The following is a 21,832-nucleotide window of genomic DNA, read 5'->3' as shown; positions in this document are numbered from 1 at the left end:
AACATTAATAATTGCATCACCTTATTTCACCAGTAAAGTACTTGCCACCACAAGTTTGGTTCGGCGCCACCACCCGGCAACTTTGTAGAATTACGAATTTCACGATGCTAATACATAACGTCCTGAATTCTCAACCTTTTCCATTAAGAATCTTATGACGTTTATGTGACTGACTGACCCCAAGCCAAATAGGAGCTCATTCCTGAGGAAGAAGGCGGGATTCATTCTCTTTGGTTAGTGAAGGAGAAGGGGGAGCGAAGCATTCAGGCAGCCCTCGCACTGAGAATTAGTGTGAATGTACTGCTGTCATTGACGAGGGAGAGAAATTCCCAGCCACGTAAATACTATTAATACATCGCGGGAGAAGATGGCTTGCTGAAAGGGATCGGCCCCGGATCAGTCGGCCATCCCTTCTTTCCACTCACAAGAAGCCGGCTTTTGGGCTGCAGCTTTTGCGTCCAGTACAATTCATAAAAGCCTGGAGCTTCCTTACCAAAATTCGGGAGTTATTCTGTCACTGAATTTTATGCCGGGAGGCCTACAAAGACTGTGTCTGTTTAAAAATCGGCAACCACTGAGCTTGACTTGCCCTTGAATGCACTTTGCCAGCTTTGCATTTGACAGCTATTTTCTCATTTATTTGCTGTGTTTTGCTCGTGCATTTTTTCGAGAGACCTATTGTTAAGGCATCGAAGGACGACCCCCCCCCCCCCGCAGTATTGTTGTAATTTTATTTTAAGGAATTGTTTTGTGCATTGTAGAAAGAGTTTTCATCGCCGCCTACAGCGCATTTTGAAAGATCTACGTTACTGTAATCACCTGGTTGTTACCCCCAGTTTAATAAAAGTATTGCCAAGTGGAAATGGAGCTCAGAGGACATCTGTAAGGAACGGTAACCCCATATGCACCGGTGCCATTCCAGCCTAGTTACTTCGAGGAAATACGCATATGCCCTTTGTTTGTATTGGCAACTGAGCACGCATTAGAAGGACTGCAGGCGCCGAGAGCTACTTAATTCATCTTGTGTTCTAGAACTGTTGTTTTTCAAATTGATGTTTTTTTTATTATTTAATAAGCTAATATTCTGACTGTTAATCCTTTGCAGTAAAGAACTGAGGGCACTTCAGATCTGTCATACAAAAAAGGTGCAGACCATCTGGAATTGTATGCAGCAGTAGACACATTACGTCGATCAGTGGTGCGGTTGGAAGATTTTTTTTCCTGCAAACGCGAAAAAGCCAGTTGTTTTTGTTTTTTGTCTCTGGTTTTAAGCGTCCCTACTCATGAACATACCAAGATCCAACCCTATTAGCATTACGCGATATGGGCGATCAAGACATAAAAGTCAAGAGTTGGAGGAGGTATCCTGCATCCGGACTCTGGAATCGAACAGTCACAGTTTCAGTCCGAATTTAGGCTCCCCCAGCCCTCCAGAGACCCCGAATTCGTCCCACTGCGTATCACAAATTGGGAATTATTTGTTGTTGGAGCCCCTTGAGGGAGACAACGTTTTCCGAGCAGTGCATTTGCATAATGGAGAGCAGCTGGTCTGCAAGGTAGTGTTGTAGACTTTGTCGTTTTTTGATCATAACGTCTTTGGTAGTGCCGGTCCTTGCCAAGACTTGGTTGAGTCAATGTCCTTTGTCTTTAGTATTGTCCTTGAAGCATAGTATGCAAATTACCTGAGCGGTGTTGGTGTGCATGGTGCTGCATTGGTGTGCTTTCTTCTTTCCAGCATTGTTCATTCAATGCATGCAGGTGTGTGTTGTCTGTGTGTGCAGTTTTCACCCAGCCGTGAACCTCTGTGCAGCTTATTATTGTTTCTGATTATTGAATTCCTATTGTATTTGGTTGCTCTTTTTTTAAGCCACGCTAAAGTTCCAATTGTGAGCAAACATTGGTGGTTGAGATTAGGACGTCCACTCCAGACCGAAAGTTTACTTACCGTTTGCCATCCCCACGTGTGCGTAATAATTCTTATATTAGTTTTGTAGAATGCTCCCCCAAATCGAGCCCCATTTGGAAGTGCAGCATGCCCCCACCAACCTCCCTCCACTGAGTAAGTATATCCTGCTTATCAGTCTCTTAGTGCAAGCAATCTGGACAAAGCCTGACAAAATGGGGGAAACAAAGGCCCCCAAATAGGGACATATTGTAAACGTTGTTCTTCTAAACTTAGGAAGTTGCTAAAGTAACAGGGCTTGTTATGTTAACATACATTTTTTTCTGAGAGGTTTGAAGTCTGAAACTCAAATATATGTCATTATTTGGTGACTTCAGTCCTCAGATAATTTCAGTGATTTGCCAGAAAACAGCAAATTTCATGACCGAGGAACACCCCAAAATATAATATGAGGCAAAAATGTGGACAGTTGAGTATGGAGTATATTGCTTATGTCGTTAAAACTTCTGCGAAGGGATATATTGAGATATCTCTGTACAGCTTGGGACACGTTTCTTTATTGGGGGGGGGGGGGCATTGGCTCAGGAAGCATGCGGCGCTGCTCTGACTCTCGTCTCTTCGTGCCTCTTTATTCAACTTTGCAACCACATACTAGGTGGATTAAAATGCCTCTTCATTTAACAGATAATGGAAAACGTCTATTTCACAGTATTGGACAATTGCTTCTTTGCGAGCTTTCCGATAGCGTACGCCGCCTTGTTTCGCCCCGCACGATACCCTACACATTCATTAATTTTCACGTACCCGCTGTATTCTTAACAGGGTCGTGGTGGAGTTGTGTATCCCAGCAAGCAACGGGCGTAACAAATCTGGACGTCATTCCACCACAGGACTTGCTTCCTTGGCAGTTGCTGGATGACCATTTCATTTATTTGCACGTCGGGGGATAGGGTATAGGTGCGGGCTATAAGTAAAAGACATTTTATAGATCGCCGGGGTGAGACTGATAAAGCAGCTAGCCAAACGCTGCTTCTGTATTGTGCCATCGTAGGTGATTTACTATTACGTAATGGTATATATCCTAATTTTTTTATGAAGTTGGGAATCACGGTCCTTTTTCCTCTTCATAACAAAGGGTAGCAACCGGCAGAAGTAAAGGGATGAACCTGGAAGCATGTCGGTTATCTAAGTGTCATCTACACTGTTAGATTACCAGCATGTCAACTTAAGGTGTAAGCAAAACTGCTGTGTGTGTGGTATATGTACGTACCATTCAATTAGTGGTAATTTACTGTCGGTGTATAATGTCTTTGGCACTTAGATGTTTGTGCAGCCTTGCCGTCTCAACATTACGCTTGGTCATTTCACTTAAGTTCTACAGTATGCCACCCCCCCCTACGCATTCCTTGAAAAAGGCGAATTATGGTACTGTGGCAAACCTCCCCTCTCCCAAAACATACACACATGCATGCCCCTTCCTTATTTCATACTGTGCGTCTTGCATCTTCCAAATTTTGTTGATGCCGTTTGTTTTGGAGTGGTCACTGAATAATGTGAGACATTACAGTCTCAGATCTGTGGTTACTTAAAGCATGTGGGTCAGTCATCTGTGGTTACTTAAAGCATGTGGGTCAGTCAGATAAATAATTGTGTACTCGTTTTCATTATATCAGACTTTCATGAAAACCGACAGAATGTTAGTATCATACACGATTTCCAAGAGTTATAGTGACATTTATGTGCTACAATTAAACTTAAATGGCATAAATTTCTCATGTATGGATTATTTTAAATGTGAAACCATGTTTGCCTGCAGTGTTTTGGCACATTAAGAAAGATGTTTTTAATTTGTTGCATTCCATTGCAAGTTTATGGCCTATAGGATAAGCAGCCTAAGTCGGTGTAGCATTTGAGTCTTATGCCTTGTGTTATAGCAACAATGAAAATATCCTTCTACCAAAGCATGCGTGCTGTTTGTTGCAGCCATGTTCACACAGGGGAGTCCAATAAGGCAGGGAGAAATTTTATCTGTTATGCTCCTTGTTCTTACTTGTGAAACCTGTGATTACATTGCATTGCTTTCCTTTGTGCACTTGTGTGTTCAAGGCTTCCATCTACATGTGGCATGCATTTGCCTGTTTTTCTTTCAAATAATTGTCTGGTATATTATATTTAAGTTAAAACATGACATAATTGTGCACCCCCTGCAGCGCATTTAACATCAGATTTACCCAAGACTGCATTCCAAGAAATACTTGTGTATTTTCGTAATGTTCTGTCACATTGCTGTAAACAAAAATTAATCCGTATTATGATTCTTTTTCTTTTTAGGTATTTGATGTTGGCAGGTACAGGGAGTTGTTAGCACCTCATTTTTGCTTATCTCCGCAAGACAATATTAATCAGATTACTGAAATTCTTCTTGGTGAGACAAATGCCTACGTTTTCTTTGAAAGAAGTCATGGGGACATGCATTCATTTGTACGCACCTGCAAAAAACTCAAAGAAGAGGAAGCTGCTAGACTGTTCTATCAGATAGTTTCTGCAGTGGCGCACTGCCATAACCATGGACTGGTATTGCGAGATCTCAAGCTGAGGAAGTTCGTATTTAAAGATGAAGAGAGGTAAGTAATCTGTTAAGTGTGGAATAGGGGTTAACTAATAAACTGTTTAAGTGCTCTGTTTTCTTTTGCAGTTTTTGTCTACTACCCATTCAGCCCAAATACTGACAAATGCACTGGCTTTTCATTGCACTTAATGAAAGTCATCCAGATTAATTTAATATGTAATTAATAATTGATTTACATTCACTTGTGTGACCACCTTCATGACTTAAGACATACGTTAATTCAGGCTGTGGATTACATACACTTGTAAGGCATTTTTTTTTTTTTCAAACATGGTAGTAAATTAAAAATAAATGCTCTATATGGTTGATAAGACCTGTATGAAAACATAAGCTTTGTCATTTTTCTGGACCCTTCCACAGAATGTGTAGTTACTGGGATGGATTGTGCTGTGCTGCCTTCAGTTTACAGGAACTTTGCTTTACACATTCCTTTTGGATTTAAAAAGTTAATGCAAGTCAGTTTTAGTTCCACATCTGTTGTAAACTGACAGCATGAGATCGTCTTGACGTCACGTAAGTTAATATTTTTGGAAAATTTCTGAACTGTGTAGCCCAATATGTTTGTCTTATGCTTCACCAAATTACCAGCAGGAGAGAATGGACTGTGCATGCTCCATGGAGAGTTCCCTGTGCCCTTGGTTACCTGGAGATGCAAGTGGAATCTTGTAATGAGAGACATTTTGTTTTAGCAACATAGCTGCTGGCTTTCAGTTTTATGTTGTCTCAGATTTGTTATTTATATACCCATATTTAATGGGGTAAGGGAACTGGTCCAAGGACCCCAATGTATAAACATGTAAGGGTCATTATGTGCATTGTGGTCTGCCCAAATCATCCATAGGCAGCACTGTTGTACTTTGCAGGAGTTAAATGCCACAACGTGTAAAATGGAGACTGAATTTTCTTTATACAATTGCTGTTCAGTTTATATAGTATATAGTGGTGATTTCTTAAATATTAGTATATAGTGGTGATTTCTTAAATATTCTGATCGGCAGGGGCACAGTGATGATATTGCAATATGAATTGCAAGCATTTCTGTTGCAGTCCTTAAAAGGGCCTGTGGGTCTGGCGTGGTATTCTGCTGATATCACAAGTTGTTTCAGCTACTCTTTCACTGTTAACAAAGTCACTAAAGAATCCTTCATAACAAACCAGTGTGCCTGTGGGTGGCTCCTTATCACTCAAGTCTTGTCCAAGATATTTTCCTGGAATATTGTACAGTCTTTCTTTTTTGGCTGAATTCAGTTTTTATGTTAGGAGTTCTTGGATTACATAAGGGGTGTCACACTACATTCTGTTTACACATTGTATGAATGCGAGGACCGTGGCAGTTTATTGGTTGGAGGTTTCTGCTTAAAGGGACAGCAGCCCAAAAAGGTGCCCTTATGATGGTTTGTGATTCTTTAAACCGTTGAAGATTACTCTAGTGATTTTATTATATCCTTTGTTGGAGGAGTCAGCCATGATAGTATTGAATTAATAGTAATTATGATGGAAACAGGAGTGTTCCATTTTTTACTTCATGGTTTAATGTAACCTACATAGGACAGTGTATTAAGAAGATGGTGCATCCCATCATTTTTCAAATAGACCATGGGGAGTAATATTTGGGAACACATTTGCCTGGCTGTGAAATAAAGGAAGACTTGGTATATTTCCTGTAAGAAATCACGTTTTCCCATATCCACACTATTTGTGACTTAGTTGCTATGAAGTGAATAACATGAGAGGGCAGTTAGACTGAACATAATCTCTGTATTCATGTGCGCCACGTGTTACAAAAGTAATGCACTGTCTCAGCAAATTCTTGAATAAGCTTCTTGGATCTTTCAGAGAAGATTGTACAAGCTAAGCCTTCTTAACATTGCATTATTAGTGCCATGTGATGCTCTAGTTCTAGGAATTCCGTATGATTTTTTTTTTCAGTTTAAACAAGCATTATGAAATGTGTGCAAACTGTTAACATGTATTCAATAATACAAAGCAATTTTACAAAGTGACACTTTGAGACGTGGGTGAGCTGTGACTTTGGAATGTACAGGCAGGTCATCTCTGAGTGAATAAAAGCAGAAGTTCAGAGTAGTGGGTCACCTGACGGTGCTTTCTTTCTTAATCCTGCTACGTCCTGAATGCTACTTTTGAGTTGCTTGTGCACCTGTTTGCATCTGTTTGCATGAGAGTAATGCATTTTCCATAGTAATTCCTTTTATTGTGGACTGTAAATCAGTAAGGTCTGAGGTATGAATTTTAATGTATTTGCCTACAGACTGTTTGTATTGTAAAAGACTGGACGTGCTCAGGTGTTTGAGTTCCGGCAGGATTGCGTGTTAGGAGGGTTGACTGATCCCTCTAGCATTTTATGTGATTATGGGTGAAGCGATTCTTGTCTGTAATTTGAAGTCTCCAAAGGATGCAATACAAAACAAATTATATGCCATTACAGCTCTCTTGCTGTTTGGTTTGCTGTGATAATACGTATTCCCCTCGGACTTCGTGTATTGTGTATGTTGGGATAGCAGTCTTAGGAGACATGGGAGGGGGGCGAGTCTGTGCATGGCCATTTTTAAGGCGTAATGTATAGAAAGATTTACATGCAGGTTTGGAAGGGGGTTAAAAATGAACCACTGATTAAAATGCATATCCCTAGACAGTTGCAGTTGTTAATTGATTGGAAAGAATTCTTCCATATTATTCAAATAAAATAAATAAATTAATTAAGAATAAAGTAAAGGAGGCAGTGGTTTCTTCTTTTAGGTTTTTGTTGTTTTAAATTTTTGTCGTTCATGCGTTTATTTCCTGATTACTTGTTTAGTCTAATATATGGTCTCAGTGAATTAGGAGCTTATCCCAGCAGTCACTTGAGTGCAAGGCCATACACATATAGGCAAATTGAGATGGTGGTCATTTCGCCTACAGTATGTTTTTGGGATGTGGTAGGAAATTAGCTGTCACAGCAGAAGCTGGCATGAACACTGAGGACACACACACACACACTGTACAGAACACATTCAGCTTGAGAACCAAACTGGGGAACAAGTCCTGCAAGGCAGCAGTATATCTGCCACTTGACACCCCTGCACTGCCTTGATTACATTTTAAACTGTGTTAAATGTTTCCACTGAGCAGTACATTTGGCTCTACTTGAAAACTTTTTCATTTGCTTGTTTTTCATGTTGGGATAGGCAGAATTTAATAAGTGCTTGTTTTCTTTATTTATCTAGTTTTACTACTATACTGTACTGCTGGCAGCTAGTTTACTTCCTTTGACAGTGCCAGAGGAGTCCTAGATTCATGTCGCATTGATAATCCTTCATGTACCAAACTATGCTGCATAGGCAAAACACATCAGTATACATGCCAATTACTGTGGCTGTTTTTGAAAAAAAATGTATGTATGCTTTACATGTATTATTATGCAGCCTGCACATAGTTGTATCCCTGCAGTTAGCTGGAGTTGAGCAGCATGCATCATTGTTTCACTGTTTCACTGTAGGTGTTTGAGGTATCTGCTATTTTAACTTAAGATGCAGTGTCTTTTTAAATCGTGTGAATGGTAATAACAAAGCAACCTGTATTTTTATGATGTGCAATATATTGCTTTCTGATGATATTAAGCACAGTAAGTCATGCAGTAAAATGATAATGATACCACTAAGCAAGAATGCATACATAATCCTATATGAAGGGAGGACAGGCAGATATAAGGTATGAAGACCTTTAGTCACAGTTAAAAATGCTCCCATACTCCTTTCAGACAACAGCATTGTCCATAAAAAGAAGCAATTTAACATTAGGAACCCTTCTTAGAAGATCATCTGCTGGTTTTATTCTTCGACTGTATTTAACATTTTTTTTCTAGAAGTCTCTTGTCAGATTCTTTAGCTGTCCAGCCACCACCAGACATCCCTGTAGAAGCAGATGATAGCTCTGTAGGTCATTTGGTGTTTACATCAGATTCCTCTGCCATGACCCTGATGGAGGCTGCCCTAGCTCCGTCTTTTCGCATATCCTCTGAGGCTTTGCAGGCGTTTGCTCCAGGCGTCGAGGGGGAACTATGGTTGCCTATCTAAGAGGGTCCTAGAGGGATTTTGCACATATTGATCAGAGAGGAAACCCCAGGTTCCCTTTTCAAATCTTGCCATGGGTCGGAACCTTTGGTATTTCTTACAGCTGATGTCCACTCTAAGAAATGACGAAAGCTGAACCATGTTTCAGTTTCTCCTTTGAACAGTCAAAGGGAGTAAAGTTTACTCAGGGCTTGTTCTTTTCCTTAACTCATTACATCAAATTAACTTCTACTGACACCTCCAGGTGTCAAATGTTGCTTGTTAATATTTGCATCAATAATTCCAAAACCATGCTATGTACAATGTTTTAAAAGATTTCATCCTAAAGCTTACACAGTGGGGAAACTCAACTGCATTAATATTTGACCTCTGTCTTGTGCAAGTAAATAGATATTTTATTCATATAGATATAATTTTCACATTTTTCTAAATTTCTGTGCAACCAAGTAACACAGAATTCCTTAGCCCCATATGAAAGCTCTCAGCTAGATGAATAAAATGCTCCTGTGACAGTATGTGTGTAATTTGAGTGAATGCAGAGAGATTTAAGTTGTTCACCGAATATTACAAATGTAATTGTTAGTGTTTACTGTGACTTATAAAATTTGGTTTAATACCTAGAACCTAAAGATTACTAGCACTATAAAAAAAATAGCTTGTGCTGATGAGTTTGCCACTTATACTTCTTTCATAATTCCTGTGGTTCCAGAGATATGGACATTTGTTTGAAATGTGAGGACATAAATTATCAAAAGCCTTAGGCTCTGCCCATTGGAGGTTACATTGCACACTTCCTGAGCTCCTTTGGAGTGAATGAGTTAATGGCCCTGAAGCCTCCTCAATGGGCTTAATTCTCCACTGCTCCTTGGGCAAACAAGTTTAGGGAACCAGATTCTTTGGATTAGGATTCTCTGGTGAGGGGTCTTTGCCCTATTCTTCTCGGATGCCTTCGTCTTTGGCTTATGGTTCTAATGACAAGGAGTTTTAATCCTGAGAATCCTTTCGAGGAATTGTCCTTTGGGTGCACAATTTCTAGGATGATGGAATTTTTAGTGGCATTCTTCTCGAGTGTCTGATATTCAGAGGAGATATTACATGTTGCTTCAGGTGGATACTCCTAAACCTTTAGCAGTTCCTTCTGTGTTGGCTGTCTTGTTACTTTCATTGCTGCTTCCCAGTCTCCTTCTCCTGATTCTCATCCTCCTTTTATAAGGTTCCTGAAGATTGTTTCTCTGTTTAAATCTCCTTCTGCTGATCCTGCTGTGGCATCATTCTCTTCTGGCAAGCCTTCTAAACTTTTGCTGTCTTCTAAACATTTACCTTCTGGTAAGGATAGCAGGGTAACGGAGAGGATAAGCAAGAGGGTTTACACTGCTTCTACTTTGGCCTTTAGGGCTATTAATTATCAGACCCACACAGTCAGGTATGCTTCTGGCCTTGATAGCTCAGGCTAGTCAGGTTATCTCTACAGTCCCTGATTCTGATAGAAAATCCTTTGCCTTATCTTTTTGGGGTTCTACTTCTCAAGTGGCTCCCCACTCTATTAAGTGTAGCTGTAATGCTGCTGATGCCTCTTCTAGGGTTGTGGTGTTTGGGCCCACCATGAGGCGTTGTTCTTGGCTTTATCTCCAGTCTCTTCCTGAGGATGTTAAAGCCAAGTTGTCGGATACTCCTTTGGATAATACTCATCTTTTTGGGTCTGCTGCTGCCGACTTGTTTTAAGTCTCTTCAAGAGAAAAGCAAAGCCTTGCAAGACCTTAAATGTATGTTTGTCTCTCCTAGACCTAAATTCCAGAGGAATTGTCCTCCTTGGTCTGCTTTTGTTCACAGGCAGCCCTGGCAGGTGTCTAAGGGCAGAAAGGGTGGGAGGTGCTCCCCCTACTAAGGCTTCTCAAATTTCTTTGGCCCAGAAGCCTCCTTTATCTGATAAGTCCACTTCTCTTTGACAGTTTGCCCCCCCATCGTTAGCACAGGTTTCTTTGTCCCTTGGACCTCTCCCTTTGTCTCCCATATTGGCATCTCGTCACTTCAGACTTTTGGGTTCTTTCCATCATCCTTCTGGGTTACTCACTGGTATGGAAATCTCTCCCTCCTCTTTCAGGGATTCCTCAACCTCTTCTAGAGCAACGTTCTCATTTTCCAGAAGTTGTAGGGTCGTCTTTTATTACCCCAAGCTTTCCTGGTGTCTCTGGATCTGAAAGATGCTTGCATCATATCCCTATTCACCCTATATTCAGAAAGTTTTTACATTTCTCTGTTTCTTCTTCTCATTTTCAATTCTCTGCTTTCCCAAGGGTTTTCACAAAATGCCTGACTCCTGTGATTGCCTTCTGCAGGCACTAAGGCATTCATATATTTTCTTTATCTAGATGGCCTGTTGCTTCAGGCACCTTTTTTCAGTCAATTGTTGCAGGATCTGCAATTCACCATTTGTCTTCAAAGTCTGGGGTTTACTATTAACTTCCCGAAAGTCTGTCCTGATCCCTTCTCAGGATCCTGTGTATCTGGGTTGCAGGATTCAGATGGTGCCTATGTTGGCCTGTCTTCTGCCTCTAAAGGTTTTTTCATTGACAGTCTTTCACTCTTTCTTCTCCTGATGGCCATGCCATCCAGGGAATTTCTTTGGGCCTTGGGATTCATGGCTTCTCCTATTCTGATGCTTCCTCTTGCCAGACTGCACATATGGAAACATCAGTGGCACCTCAAGTCAGTTTGGCTGCTTCAGCATCACCATCCGACTTTCAGCGTACCTTTCTTTCCCTGTCTCAAGAAAGAATTTGAGTGATGGATTCAATAGTTCCCCTCTCAACTCGGGCCGACCCTTTCAGCCTCCAGTCTCTTTTCAAGAGCTGTTCACCGATTCCTCAGGCAATGGGGTGGGGTCACGTTTAGGACACCTGGAAGTTCAGGGTATTTGGCCTCTTTATCAGGAGTCAAACCACATCAACATCAGAGATGAGGGCTCTGATTCTGACCATTCAGGCTTTTCACACCATGTTCTCTGCAGGCCCCTTGAAGGCATACACAGACAATACTGCTGTGATGTAGTATGTCAACAAGCAAGGGAGCACAAAATCTTGCCACCTCTGTAGGATGGCTACTTCAGGCTTGCGAAGTGGCTGTCAGTTATCCGTTAACTCTTCAGGCTGTGTACATTCCTTCATAGCACAGTAATGTGGAAGACGCTCTGAGCAGGTCCAGAACGTGGACTCATGAATGGATGCTTCACAGAGACATGTTTCTGAACATTTTGCATTGGTGAGGTAGTCCTCAGGTAGATCTTTTTGCCTCCCCTCTGAACAGATAGCTTCCTGTCTTCTGTTCCAGGGTGCCATGCCATCTGGCATGGAAGACAGACACCCTATCATTTCCATGGAAGGGAATGTTTCTTTATGATGTTCATCGTGCATACAGCTGCAGTCATAACAGATGGGTTCTCCTGCCGTCAGGCGGGTCCTCGGTCTGCCGAATTCCAAAGTCTAGGTCCGGCGTCGGTTGTCGTCGCTTCTTCCCTGACGTCAGTGCGACAGGGGTATAAAGGAACCAGCCGACGCCATTTTCTTCAGTCTTTCTTGCCGCGCAGTGCCCGAAGCAGAAGCAGTTCGCAAGTGCCGGTCGGCCAGCTCCTGAAATTACGAAAATTTTGAAACCGAAGTCTTCTTGAAAGCTAAGTACCCCATTGGGGAAACTTTTCTTGCCTCAGACCGATGTCAGACAAAGTTAATAATTGTATTTCATGTGGGAAGCAAATACCGCATAAGGATTTCCATTCCCTCTGTATACCTTGTTTAGGCCCAGACCACGACGTCTCGGTCTGTCGCTTTTGTGCTACATTCAACAAACGCACCGTTAAGCTTCGGACCTATCCATCCTAAACACATTTCTACTCGTACCAAAATTCAAGATGCTCACTCTACAGCAACTTCTTCCCATGCTGGGCAAGGAGTCTTGGCTGGTAACATTGGACCTCAAGGAGGCATACCTGCATGTCCCAATCAGACAAAATTGCAGAAGAAACCTCAGATTTCTTGCAGGTTCAACCCATTATCAATTCTCTGCATTGCCCTTTGGCTTATCTACTGCACCCAGAGTATTCACTAAATGCCTGGCATCAGTAATTGCCTACTGCAGACTTCAAGGGATACAAATATACCCCTATTTGGACAACTGCCTGATCCAAGCGGACAGCACGCACATTCTTCTGAAACATCTGGCTTATGTAATAATGTTGTTGAACTCTCTGGGATACACCTGGGTGCCAACTTGGACACAAACACCCAGATGGCCTACTTCACGCCAGAGAAGCAGGGGCAACTAACTCAATACTTCAGAGCACTAGCAAATTGCACCAGGCTGACTGCAAGGAAAATCCTGCAGGGATATGAGGAAACTTCAATGGTATCTGAAAAACATATGGGCTCAACACAGCCACAGTTTGGAAACAATAATACCACTAATTCCATGTCTACAAAAGGAATTTCTGTGGTGGGCTCAAGCATGCCAAACAAACACAGGTCTTTCATTCAGCAAGCCTCAAGCAAATCAGATCACAACAGACGCCTCGGACTACGCATGGGGGGCGCACATGACAGATCGGTGCATTCAGGGCAAATGGTCCCAAAAAGAAAAGCACCTTCACATCAATCAAAAGGAAATGCTAGCAGTAATAAATGCTATTATAGCTTTAAAGGACCTTCTGCAACCAGGTCAACTATTGATAAGAATGGACAACACCACAGTTATGTGGTACATAAACAGGGAGGAATACATTCATACCCCCTATGCAGACTGGCCATGTCACTTTGGAACATGGCCATGGACTTACAAATCGAACTACAAGCACAGTACTTGCCAGGCAAGGAAAACACGCTGGCAGACAACCTAAGCAGAAATATGACAGATCCACACGAATGGAAGTTGCATCCAAGGCCAGACATAGATCTGTTTGCCTCCCACAAAAATCACCAATTTGACAAAATTCTGCTCAAGGATTTTCCATCCAAAGGCCTGGAGAGTGGACGCTCTCTCTTTCAGTTGGACATCAATGACAGTTTATGCCTTCCCACCTCTTCCTCTGCTGCCCAAAGTTCTATTGAAAACCAGAGCAGACAGACCAAAGATGATTCTCATTGCTCCGGACTGGCCAAGACAACACTGGTACCCACTCCTGAGGAGCCTGACGCATTCCCCACCATGGATCCTGCCTCTAATGCCTCTTCTTCTGACTCAGCACAGCTTCAAAACTCTTCACAGCCAGCTAAAAACACTCGATCTAGCCACATGGAAGATTCCTTAGCATCACAACAGACCCTACACCCCAAGGAGGTGCAGGATGTAATTTTGGAGGCCAGAAGGCCGTCAACGAGAAAAGCTTACTCCGCAAAAATGGAAACTGTTTTGTGTCTGGAATGAGAAAAAGGGCCAGGATCCTGGAAAACTGAATTTACCTCAAATACTACAGTATCTAGCTGAGCTGCTAAGCAGTGGACTTTCATTCTCCTCCTCCAAAATCCATGCCTCAGCCATTTCTGCAGAATAGAAAACTGATCCACCCTTATTCTCTCACCCTCTCTTAAGACAGTTCCTCAGAGGGGCTAAGAATCTAAGACCCCCAAGGAAACAACCAATACCTGCTTCGGATCTCAATTTCATTCTGGAAAAACTGACCTTGCCTCCCTTTGAGCCAGCTGCCTCATCAGACTTGCAATATTTGTCCTGGAAAACAGCTTTCCTTCTGGCTATTACCTCAGCTCGTAGAGTTTCAGAACTACAAGCTCTCATGGCTGTGCAGCCTTTTACCATCTTCCATCAGGACAGAGTTTCCTTATGAACCAACCCGTCCTTTATGCCTAAAGTGGTATCCAGGGTAGCTTTGAATCAGGCCATACACTTACCTACTTCCTAATCCTCAAAACAAAGGGGAGAGATTACTACATTCCTTGGACATCCACAGACAACTCCATTATTATCTGGACAGAACAAAGCCTTTCAGAAAATCAGAACAGCTCTTTGTGTCCTATGCTGTAGGAGCTCAAGGAAAGCCAATTTCGAAACAGACAATCTCAAAATGGATAGCCCACTGCATATGCTTTTGCTATTCTTTTCATGGCAAAACTGTACCTACAGGCAAACTGTACCTACAGGCATCAGATCTCACTCCACAAGGGCCACAGCTACCTCTGCAGCTTTCCTCAGAGGAGTTCCTACCAAAGATATTTTGGAAGCAGCCACTTGGAGTTCTGTGCATACCTTCTCCAAGCACTATCACCTACCATTATACTCCAAAACTAGAGCAGGCTTCGCCACTGCAGTCTTGCAGGGCATCCTGGCTCCTCCTAGTTTCACCTAGTGCCTACCACCCCTTTCATAGCTTTGGGATTCTACCCATCTGTTATGACTGCAGCTGTATGCACGATGAACATAGTACAGTTTTGTACCTACCATAAATGTAGATGTTCGAGTGCTAATACAGCTGCAGTCCAGGTTTCCCTCCCTCCTTCCCCTCTTGGGACAGGCCTATAGGCTAACACATCCTCATACAACCTGATTGGGGTATTCATTTATGGTGTATTTGCTTGCAGCTACTGTATTTTGATTGTATTGCACTGCTTTATTACACAAATTTATGTATTGCCTTCCTTCTGAGGGCACCTGACATCTGGGGCAAGAAAAACTGAAGAAAATGGCGTTGGCTGGTTCCTTTATAACCCTGTAGCACTGACGTCAGGGAAGAAGTGACGACAACTGACGCCGGACCTAGACTTTGGAATTCGGCCGACCGAGGGCCCGCCTGACAGCAGGAGAACCCATCTGTTATGACTGCAGCTGTATTAGCACTCAAACATCTACATTTATGGTAGGTACAAAACTGTACTTTTTCCCTCCTCTTCCTCTACTTCCACAAATACTGCAGAAGATTCAGCTGGGACTCCCCAAAAGTCTTGATAGTGACTCCCTTTTGGTCGTGAGAGCACTAGTTTCCCCTCTTAATGCATCTGGCCATGGAAATTTTCACTTCACCAATTGGATCTCCTTACACAGGACAAGGGGTCTCTCATCCATCCCCATTTGTCCAATTTGCACCTGACATTGTGTGTGATAGGGTTATGATCCCTTTCCAGCACATCTTTTCTGAGGATGTGCTGCGGGTTTTATGGGGGGCAAGGAAACCCTCAACCAGAAAGTCTTGTACGTCCAAATGGAAGAGATTTTTGGCCTGGTGCCATGCTCATAGGACCCTTTTCAGTGGAGATCCCTTTGGTCCTCTTTTATTTGTGTGAGTTGATCCAGTCTGGCTTAGCCTATTCTTCCATGAAGGGCCATGTTTTTCTGCTATTTCTGCTTGTCTGCCCTTGAGTCCTCTGACTTCTTGTTTTAAGGTCAAACAACTTTTTAAAGGCATCCTGCATATCAGGCCTCCAAGAATGCCTATTGCTCCTCCTTGGAGCCTTGATTTTGTTTTGGAAAAATTGACTTGGGTTCCTCTTGAGCCTGCCAATTCTGCTTCTTTGAAGCATTGTACCTGCTATCTGTTCTGTTGCTGGCTCTTACTTCTGCTCAGAGGGTTTCTGAGCTCCAGGCCTTTGACTGTTCCTTCTTTTTTTGTTTTTCACAGGGATCGGTTGTCCCTTCGTACTAGCCTTTGACTGTTCCTTCTTTTTTGTTTTTCACAGGGACATTCCTTTAATGCCCAGGGTGGTGAATGAGTTGTCCTTAAATCAGTTGGTACAACTCCCCTCCTTTATCCCTTCTGCTCAGTCTGCTACTGAGAGGGTCCTGCATATCATGGACTTGCACAGATGGCTCGGGTACTATTTGGATAAAACTAGGACTATTCGTAAGTCTAACCAGCTTTTTTGTTTCCTTTCATCCAGGTGGTTGGGTTTAGCTGTTTCTAAACAAGCTGTCTCCTCCTGGATTTCTAAGACAATTTCTTTTTGTTGTTCTTTTCATGGCAAGTCTCTGTCTGCTTCTGTTAGAGCTCAGTCTGTTTGGGCTGTTGCCTCTTCTGATGCCATCTTCAGGGGATTGGACATCGCTTCCATCCTTGAGGCTGCTACTTGATCTTCACTGTATACCTTTACTAAGCACTGTAAGTTGGATATGGTTTCTAAGGCCAGATCAGGTTTGCTGAAACCATTTTATGTGGGTTTGTTGTGGGTTGTTCTCAGCTTTCACCTACGATTCCGTTTCTTGAGCTTTTTTACTCTCACTCATATTTAGGAATACTGCAACAGTGATATAGGAAGACATAGTACAGTTGTGTAAAATCTTACCACAACAGTAGATGTCCTTCTCTTAACTGTTGTAGTATTCACTCTCTCCCTCCAACCCCTTCTTGCTTCTGCATTTTTTCCTTCTGGCTGTGCATGGACTCTTTTTTTGTCGTATGATGCTTGTTCTGTACTGGGGCAAGACAGTTCTGGGTAATTGCGTCCACATGTCCCTTTTATGCCCTACGTTCTGTGTGGGGAGCATAAATGCGACTTATGGTGCAAATAAGATCTTTTAATCTAATGTACACTGGCCAAGCGTCGGGCTGCCCGGGACGAGGCATCCCTTTATATTTAGGAGTACTGCAGCAGTGAAGAGAAGGACTTCTACTGTTACTGTAAGATTTTACACAACTGTACTTTCCTGTGTTGAGTATTTTTTTTACCACTTTTTAATTTCAAATCTTGAGGCTGCTGTTTGTATCGGATAATATGAATGGTTAGGAATTTCCTTTATTCATTGCAAAAAACACACTGAAGCCTTGTGTGTGTGTGTGTGTGTGTCGCCAACAAGCTGCAGATCAGGACATGGCTGATATTGTCACTGCTGCCTGGGAGAAGATTAATGTGAATCATTTCAGTAAGAACCACCGATTACACTTATGACCACTCTCGATTGTAGGAAAGAGAACCATCTAGTCAAGGCTGCACCCATGCTTCAGTTTGGAGAAGGGCTCTGTAGAAATGTACCTCCCCAGCAGCCACCCTGGGCATTGTGCCGTGTGGTGTGGGCACCGAAAGTTTCTTAGTCACTTTACTGGAGTGGGTCTGTGATAGGTCAGAGCATCAGGAGCAGCCCCTCATTTTACCTGGATGTGTTGTAATGGTAGACTTTAGTCTGTAGGCTTCCTTTAGGACCAGCAGGGCTTCTTTTGGCTGAGATTGATAATGGTTGTCTTCATTCTCCCATACCAGGGTGTTGTGGTTCAGACCCTGGAGCTAAGTATGGCATTCATTCATCAGCAGTCTTGTCTGAGTCTCACTTCCTTCACTAGGGGGTGTCAAGGTAGCATTAGTGGATGCCCCCTTTCAGTGGACTCTCTCTGCCTAGGAAATTGATCAGATGAAGGCTTCATAGAAGAAAAGAAGGCAAACTCTTTCTTTCAGCTGTGTTGATGATAATACATACTCCTTCCCTCAAACAGATTTGAGATTGCAGTTGAACAGGAGGAAGCTTTATGACAGGACCTACAAGGTCAACAGGCACTGAGGTTGCTGGAATGTAATGGTCTACAACATGCAGTGGGCAATATAACAAAACTGAAGGAGCACACTTTTGGGGCTACTAGAAGGAGCCCAGACATCTGTCTCAGCCATATACCTTGTACACTGGTCAAACCTGCATTGTTCCTGTACATAAAATCATGGCATGTCATCACCAGCAGTATATGCATCCGAGAACTAATGGTAGTTTGGGTGCTAAGTAGCCTTTTTTTTTTTTTTTATTCCTCTTTCCCTTATGTTATTCCCCGTGCTTTCACTGCACACCATGGCAAAATCCTGTCACGTGAAGTAAGTTGCAGAAAACCATGCTTGAGTAACAGATGCAGACCTCGGCTTTACAGTTGTCTGACTTCTCCAATCACTCTTGCAGTGATGCAAGCTAGAGTTACTCTGAGTGAGTGTATTGAATGCATTGTTGGTGTGTGCTTGCACAATACATTGCTTGGTTACCTTCATGGATTCATATTAGCATAAAAACATGAAATGGGAGCAAGAGCAAAGTCTTTAATGTACAGTATTTTGTTTATAATAAATACATGGTGCAATGGCCAATGCATCATGGTGATGTCACTTAATTACCCACATTGATGATATAGTTTGGTCACTCAGGCTGCCTCAACGAGAAAACAATGCCTTTATGAGCAAATTGTTTTATATGGCTCTGTTGTAAATTACTTGTATAGAAGAACTCGTGCGCCATTATTTTCTGCAAATATCCAAAGTAGGTAGCATCTTATTGATGATGTAGGCAAATTATGGGCTGATTTTTAAACTGGCAGTGCCAGTTCGTTTAGGGAAATGTCTTTTACAGTTTTACAGTTGTATAAAATGCTGTAACATGGCTGTAAAAAAAATAAATAAATAAATAAATCCTAAAAATACCTCAGGTTGGTAATTTCTCAGGTGGGAGGATCATTATTGTCTAGAGCAGGGGTTTTGCCTGAAGATTAGTAGTCCTGGAGTGTGGAGTTGGATGGCCAAGATCTGTAGTTCCAGAGTGTGGAACTGGGTGATCCATTTCAGAGTAATTTGCATCTAAAGATATTTGTAAATACTTCATCTGTGCAAAGCCAAACTGAGCTGTTTTCATTTCATCTTGTTTATGTATTTCTTCCAGTGTGATAAGAGTTGATGATGGTTTACATGTGTGGGCAGTATGGCCTGGGAATTGCCAAATAAAATGCATTTGCTGTGCCCCTATTTCCAAGTGCTAAGTATTAGTTTTTCCTGTGGAATTTGTGAAGCCAGAAACCTTATAGTTTGCTGTGGCACTGTTTTAGAAGGTGCATTGTGTGTATGGCCCCACAGACTGGCTGTTGAAAACGAGTACCAAACTGTGTTCATTACAACGTCATTCCTGGGAATGACTGGTGTTACCGAGCTTAAGATGATTCCTGCTGTTTCATTCTGTATTGATAACCATGGAAGACTTATTTTGAAAGCCTTGGCAGAAGCTCTGGTACAGACTAATCAGAAGCTTCTGCAGATGTAAAAAGGACTGCTGTGACTGGCTAATGTGACTGCTACTCCAAGAATTATACCTGCTTTAAAAAACAAAATGTCATCATCTTTGTTGTGAGACTCAAAAATAGGGGAACATTTTAAATATTGTTAAATTTAGAAAGTTGCTAGAATAAAATGTTTTGTGTTACCATGAATTTTCTGAAAGATATGAACTGTCAAACTCAAGTATTTGTCATTATTTAGTGAATTTTATCCTCCCGGATTTGCCAGAAAAGCCATTATTTTTATGAATAACAGACCAAAAGTATGAGGCAAAAATTAGGATATTCTGCGAAAATGTGGAGATTTGAGAAGTATGTACATGAGAGCTGGAACAATTTAAAAACATCTTTTCTGCTAATGGAACGCATTGAAAACTTACATGAACATGGAGGGGGAGAATTACATGTAGGGGGAGAATTACATTGATTATGGAAAACTTAGAACAAACTCTTGACTGGAGTAACTTCTGAAGTGCATGCTGTAAAATTTCACAACTGGTCTACTAATGCGGATTCACCAGTAAGGAGTTTTTATAAATCTTTGGTTAGAACCTGATAAAAGTAGTAAAATGAAAATATTTGACATTTTAGGGATTGCATTTGAAAGCTTGATTTAGTAATATGAGAAAGTGGTTATTGCAGAGTGATTCCCCCCCCCCCCCACCAAAATGAGCAACTTCATTGGTATATTTGTTAGTTCATTATGGGTCTATATTAGAAGCTCGAAACTTTAGGTAGTCGAATACCTAAAGCTCGATCTGTAAATATCGAAAACTAAAAACCGCAAACAACTAATTCCACAGATTTTTCATCAGGGTGGCCATTATATGGAATTTGCCCTTTTGTCCAATGTAAAGCGATCTTGGAGTTGATATATTTAGTTAGTGGGGGTGCTCCCCACATTGTGGGGGGGGGGCTCCATACTTGATTTGGGCTTAAATTTTTTTGTTTTTTTTTTTTTTTTTTTTAATGACCAAGGGAATTCTTTCCCTGCGTGGAAGTGGCTGTTCATGGTTTTTAGCTTTCAATACGTACAGATAGAGCTTTAGGTATTCAACTACCTAAAGTTTCAATCTTATAATATAGACCCATTAATTATACATGGTTTCAAATGGAATTGTCTGCCTCCTAGATCTATGTTTGAGCAGGTTTGTGGTGAGGAGGTCTTTGTTTCAGATGTAAATGTAGAGGTGCAATAGTCCAATTTTTTTCCATTAACAGTGAAAAACTGTCTACTAGAAATGTGAAAACGAATGTGTGTGCAGCAAATGAAACATTTACTATCAGATATGATAAAACTGAAGCCAGGATTATTAAATCAGATTCTGTCATTCCATTCCAACCATGTCAGTGAAGGAAATTTTTGGATGGGGAAATTCACAACAATTATTCTAGTCAAACAGGGTTGATTTAAGGGAGGGTTGTTTACAAGACTGAATTCTTCAAGCAGATCCAGTATAATGGTATGTACAAGTTTTGCATCTGCAAATAAGATTCTGTCTTTGCCAGCTGAGATAACAGATTCCGCCACTGAACCTCTTGGGTGGCTGGTTTGGCCACAAACAGTGTGGCCTCCAAAAGAAAAGACCGTTAAGATCATAATGCCTAGCTTCCTATAAGTTTAGTAATAGCAAGTGAGATAATGTCACCAGCTGTACCTGATGCATCTTAGCTTCTCTCTGCTGGAAAGGACCACCCGAGCTACATGCTGTTAGAAGGCAGTGCTGTTAATATGTTGCTACAACAGCAAAAGGCCAAGAAAAGAATCCTGTACATGTCTGACATGGACGAGACATGCCAAAAAGTTGGAGTAAAGAGAAGCAATCATAGTAAACTGCACAGTCCTTGCATAGGAGATCACCATACATATTAAGGTGATATACATTTGAGGTCATGACACAGACTGAGGGAGGAGAACTACGGCTGTGATCCCAATATGGTCTCACACATTTGTTATCCAAGCCATGGAAAAACTTTCCCTGTAGATCATTTCACAGCTGGGAAGGGGCCACAATGGTACAACACCAGAGCAGCCATGCACCGTGAACATAGTGATTGGAACCCCTTTTATAGAGATTGTAGGGGCTGCTAGAGATTCCCATCCTCTTGCAGTAGCTCCTAGTGGACTGTTGAGATACAGTGCGCCCAGAGGTCCAAGATAAGGTCATGGCCATTCCCATGAATATCTGTCATTATCCCAGCAAACCATAGATTGAGGACCAAGGTTA

At 41.9% G+C, this 21,832-nt stretch overlaps 1 protein-coding gene across 3 annotated transcripts in view; it reads left to right on the top strand.

The window, feature by feature from the left end:
- Positions 1-227: 227 nt before the first annotated feature.
- The window catches only part of TRIB2 (tribbles pseudokinase 2), a 63,030-nt gene continuing 41,425 nt past the window's right edge, over positions 228-21,832 (top strand). Inside the window, exons 1-2 of one of the 3 annotated variants that reach the window (XM_044063947.1) lie at positions 228-1,556; positions 4,235-4,527. In XM_044063947.1, the coding sequence (XP_043919882.1) occupies positions 1,284-1,556; positions 4,235-4,527 (566 nt within the window). In that variant the 5' untranslated portion in view covers positions 228-1,283. Of the gene's footprint in view, positions 1,557-2,542; positions 3,166-4,234; positions 4,528-21,832 lie in introns of those variants that run through there. The other 2 variants (XM_044063954.1, XM_044063963.1) reach the window with 2 other exon arrangements.

The sequence above is a fragment of the Protopterus annectens genome, chromosome 1.part0, assembly GCF_019279795.1.
Source record: "Protopterus annectens isolate FY-2018-M chromosome 1.part0, PAN1.0, whole genome shotgun sequence".
NCBI classification, from domain to species: Eukaryota; Metazoa; Chordata; order Ceratodontiformes; family Protopteridae; genus Protopterus; species Protopterus annectens.
Note: the sequence above shows the minus strand (reverse complement) of the source record. Positions and strands in the feature narration are given on the sequence as shown.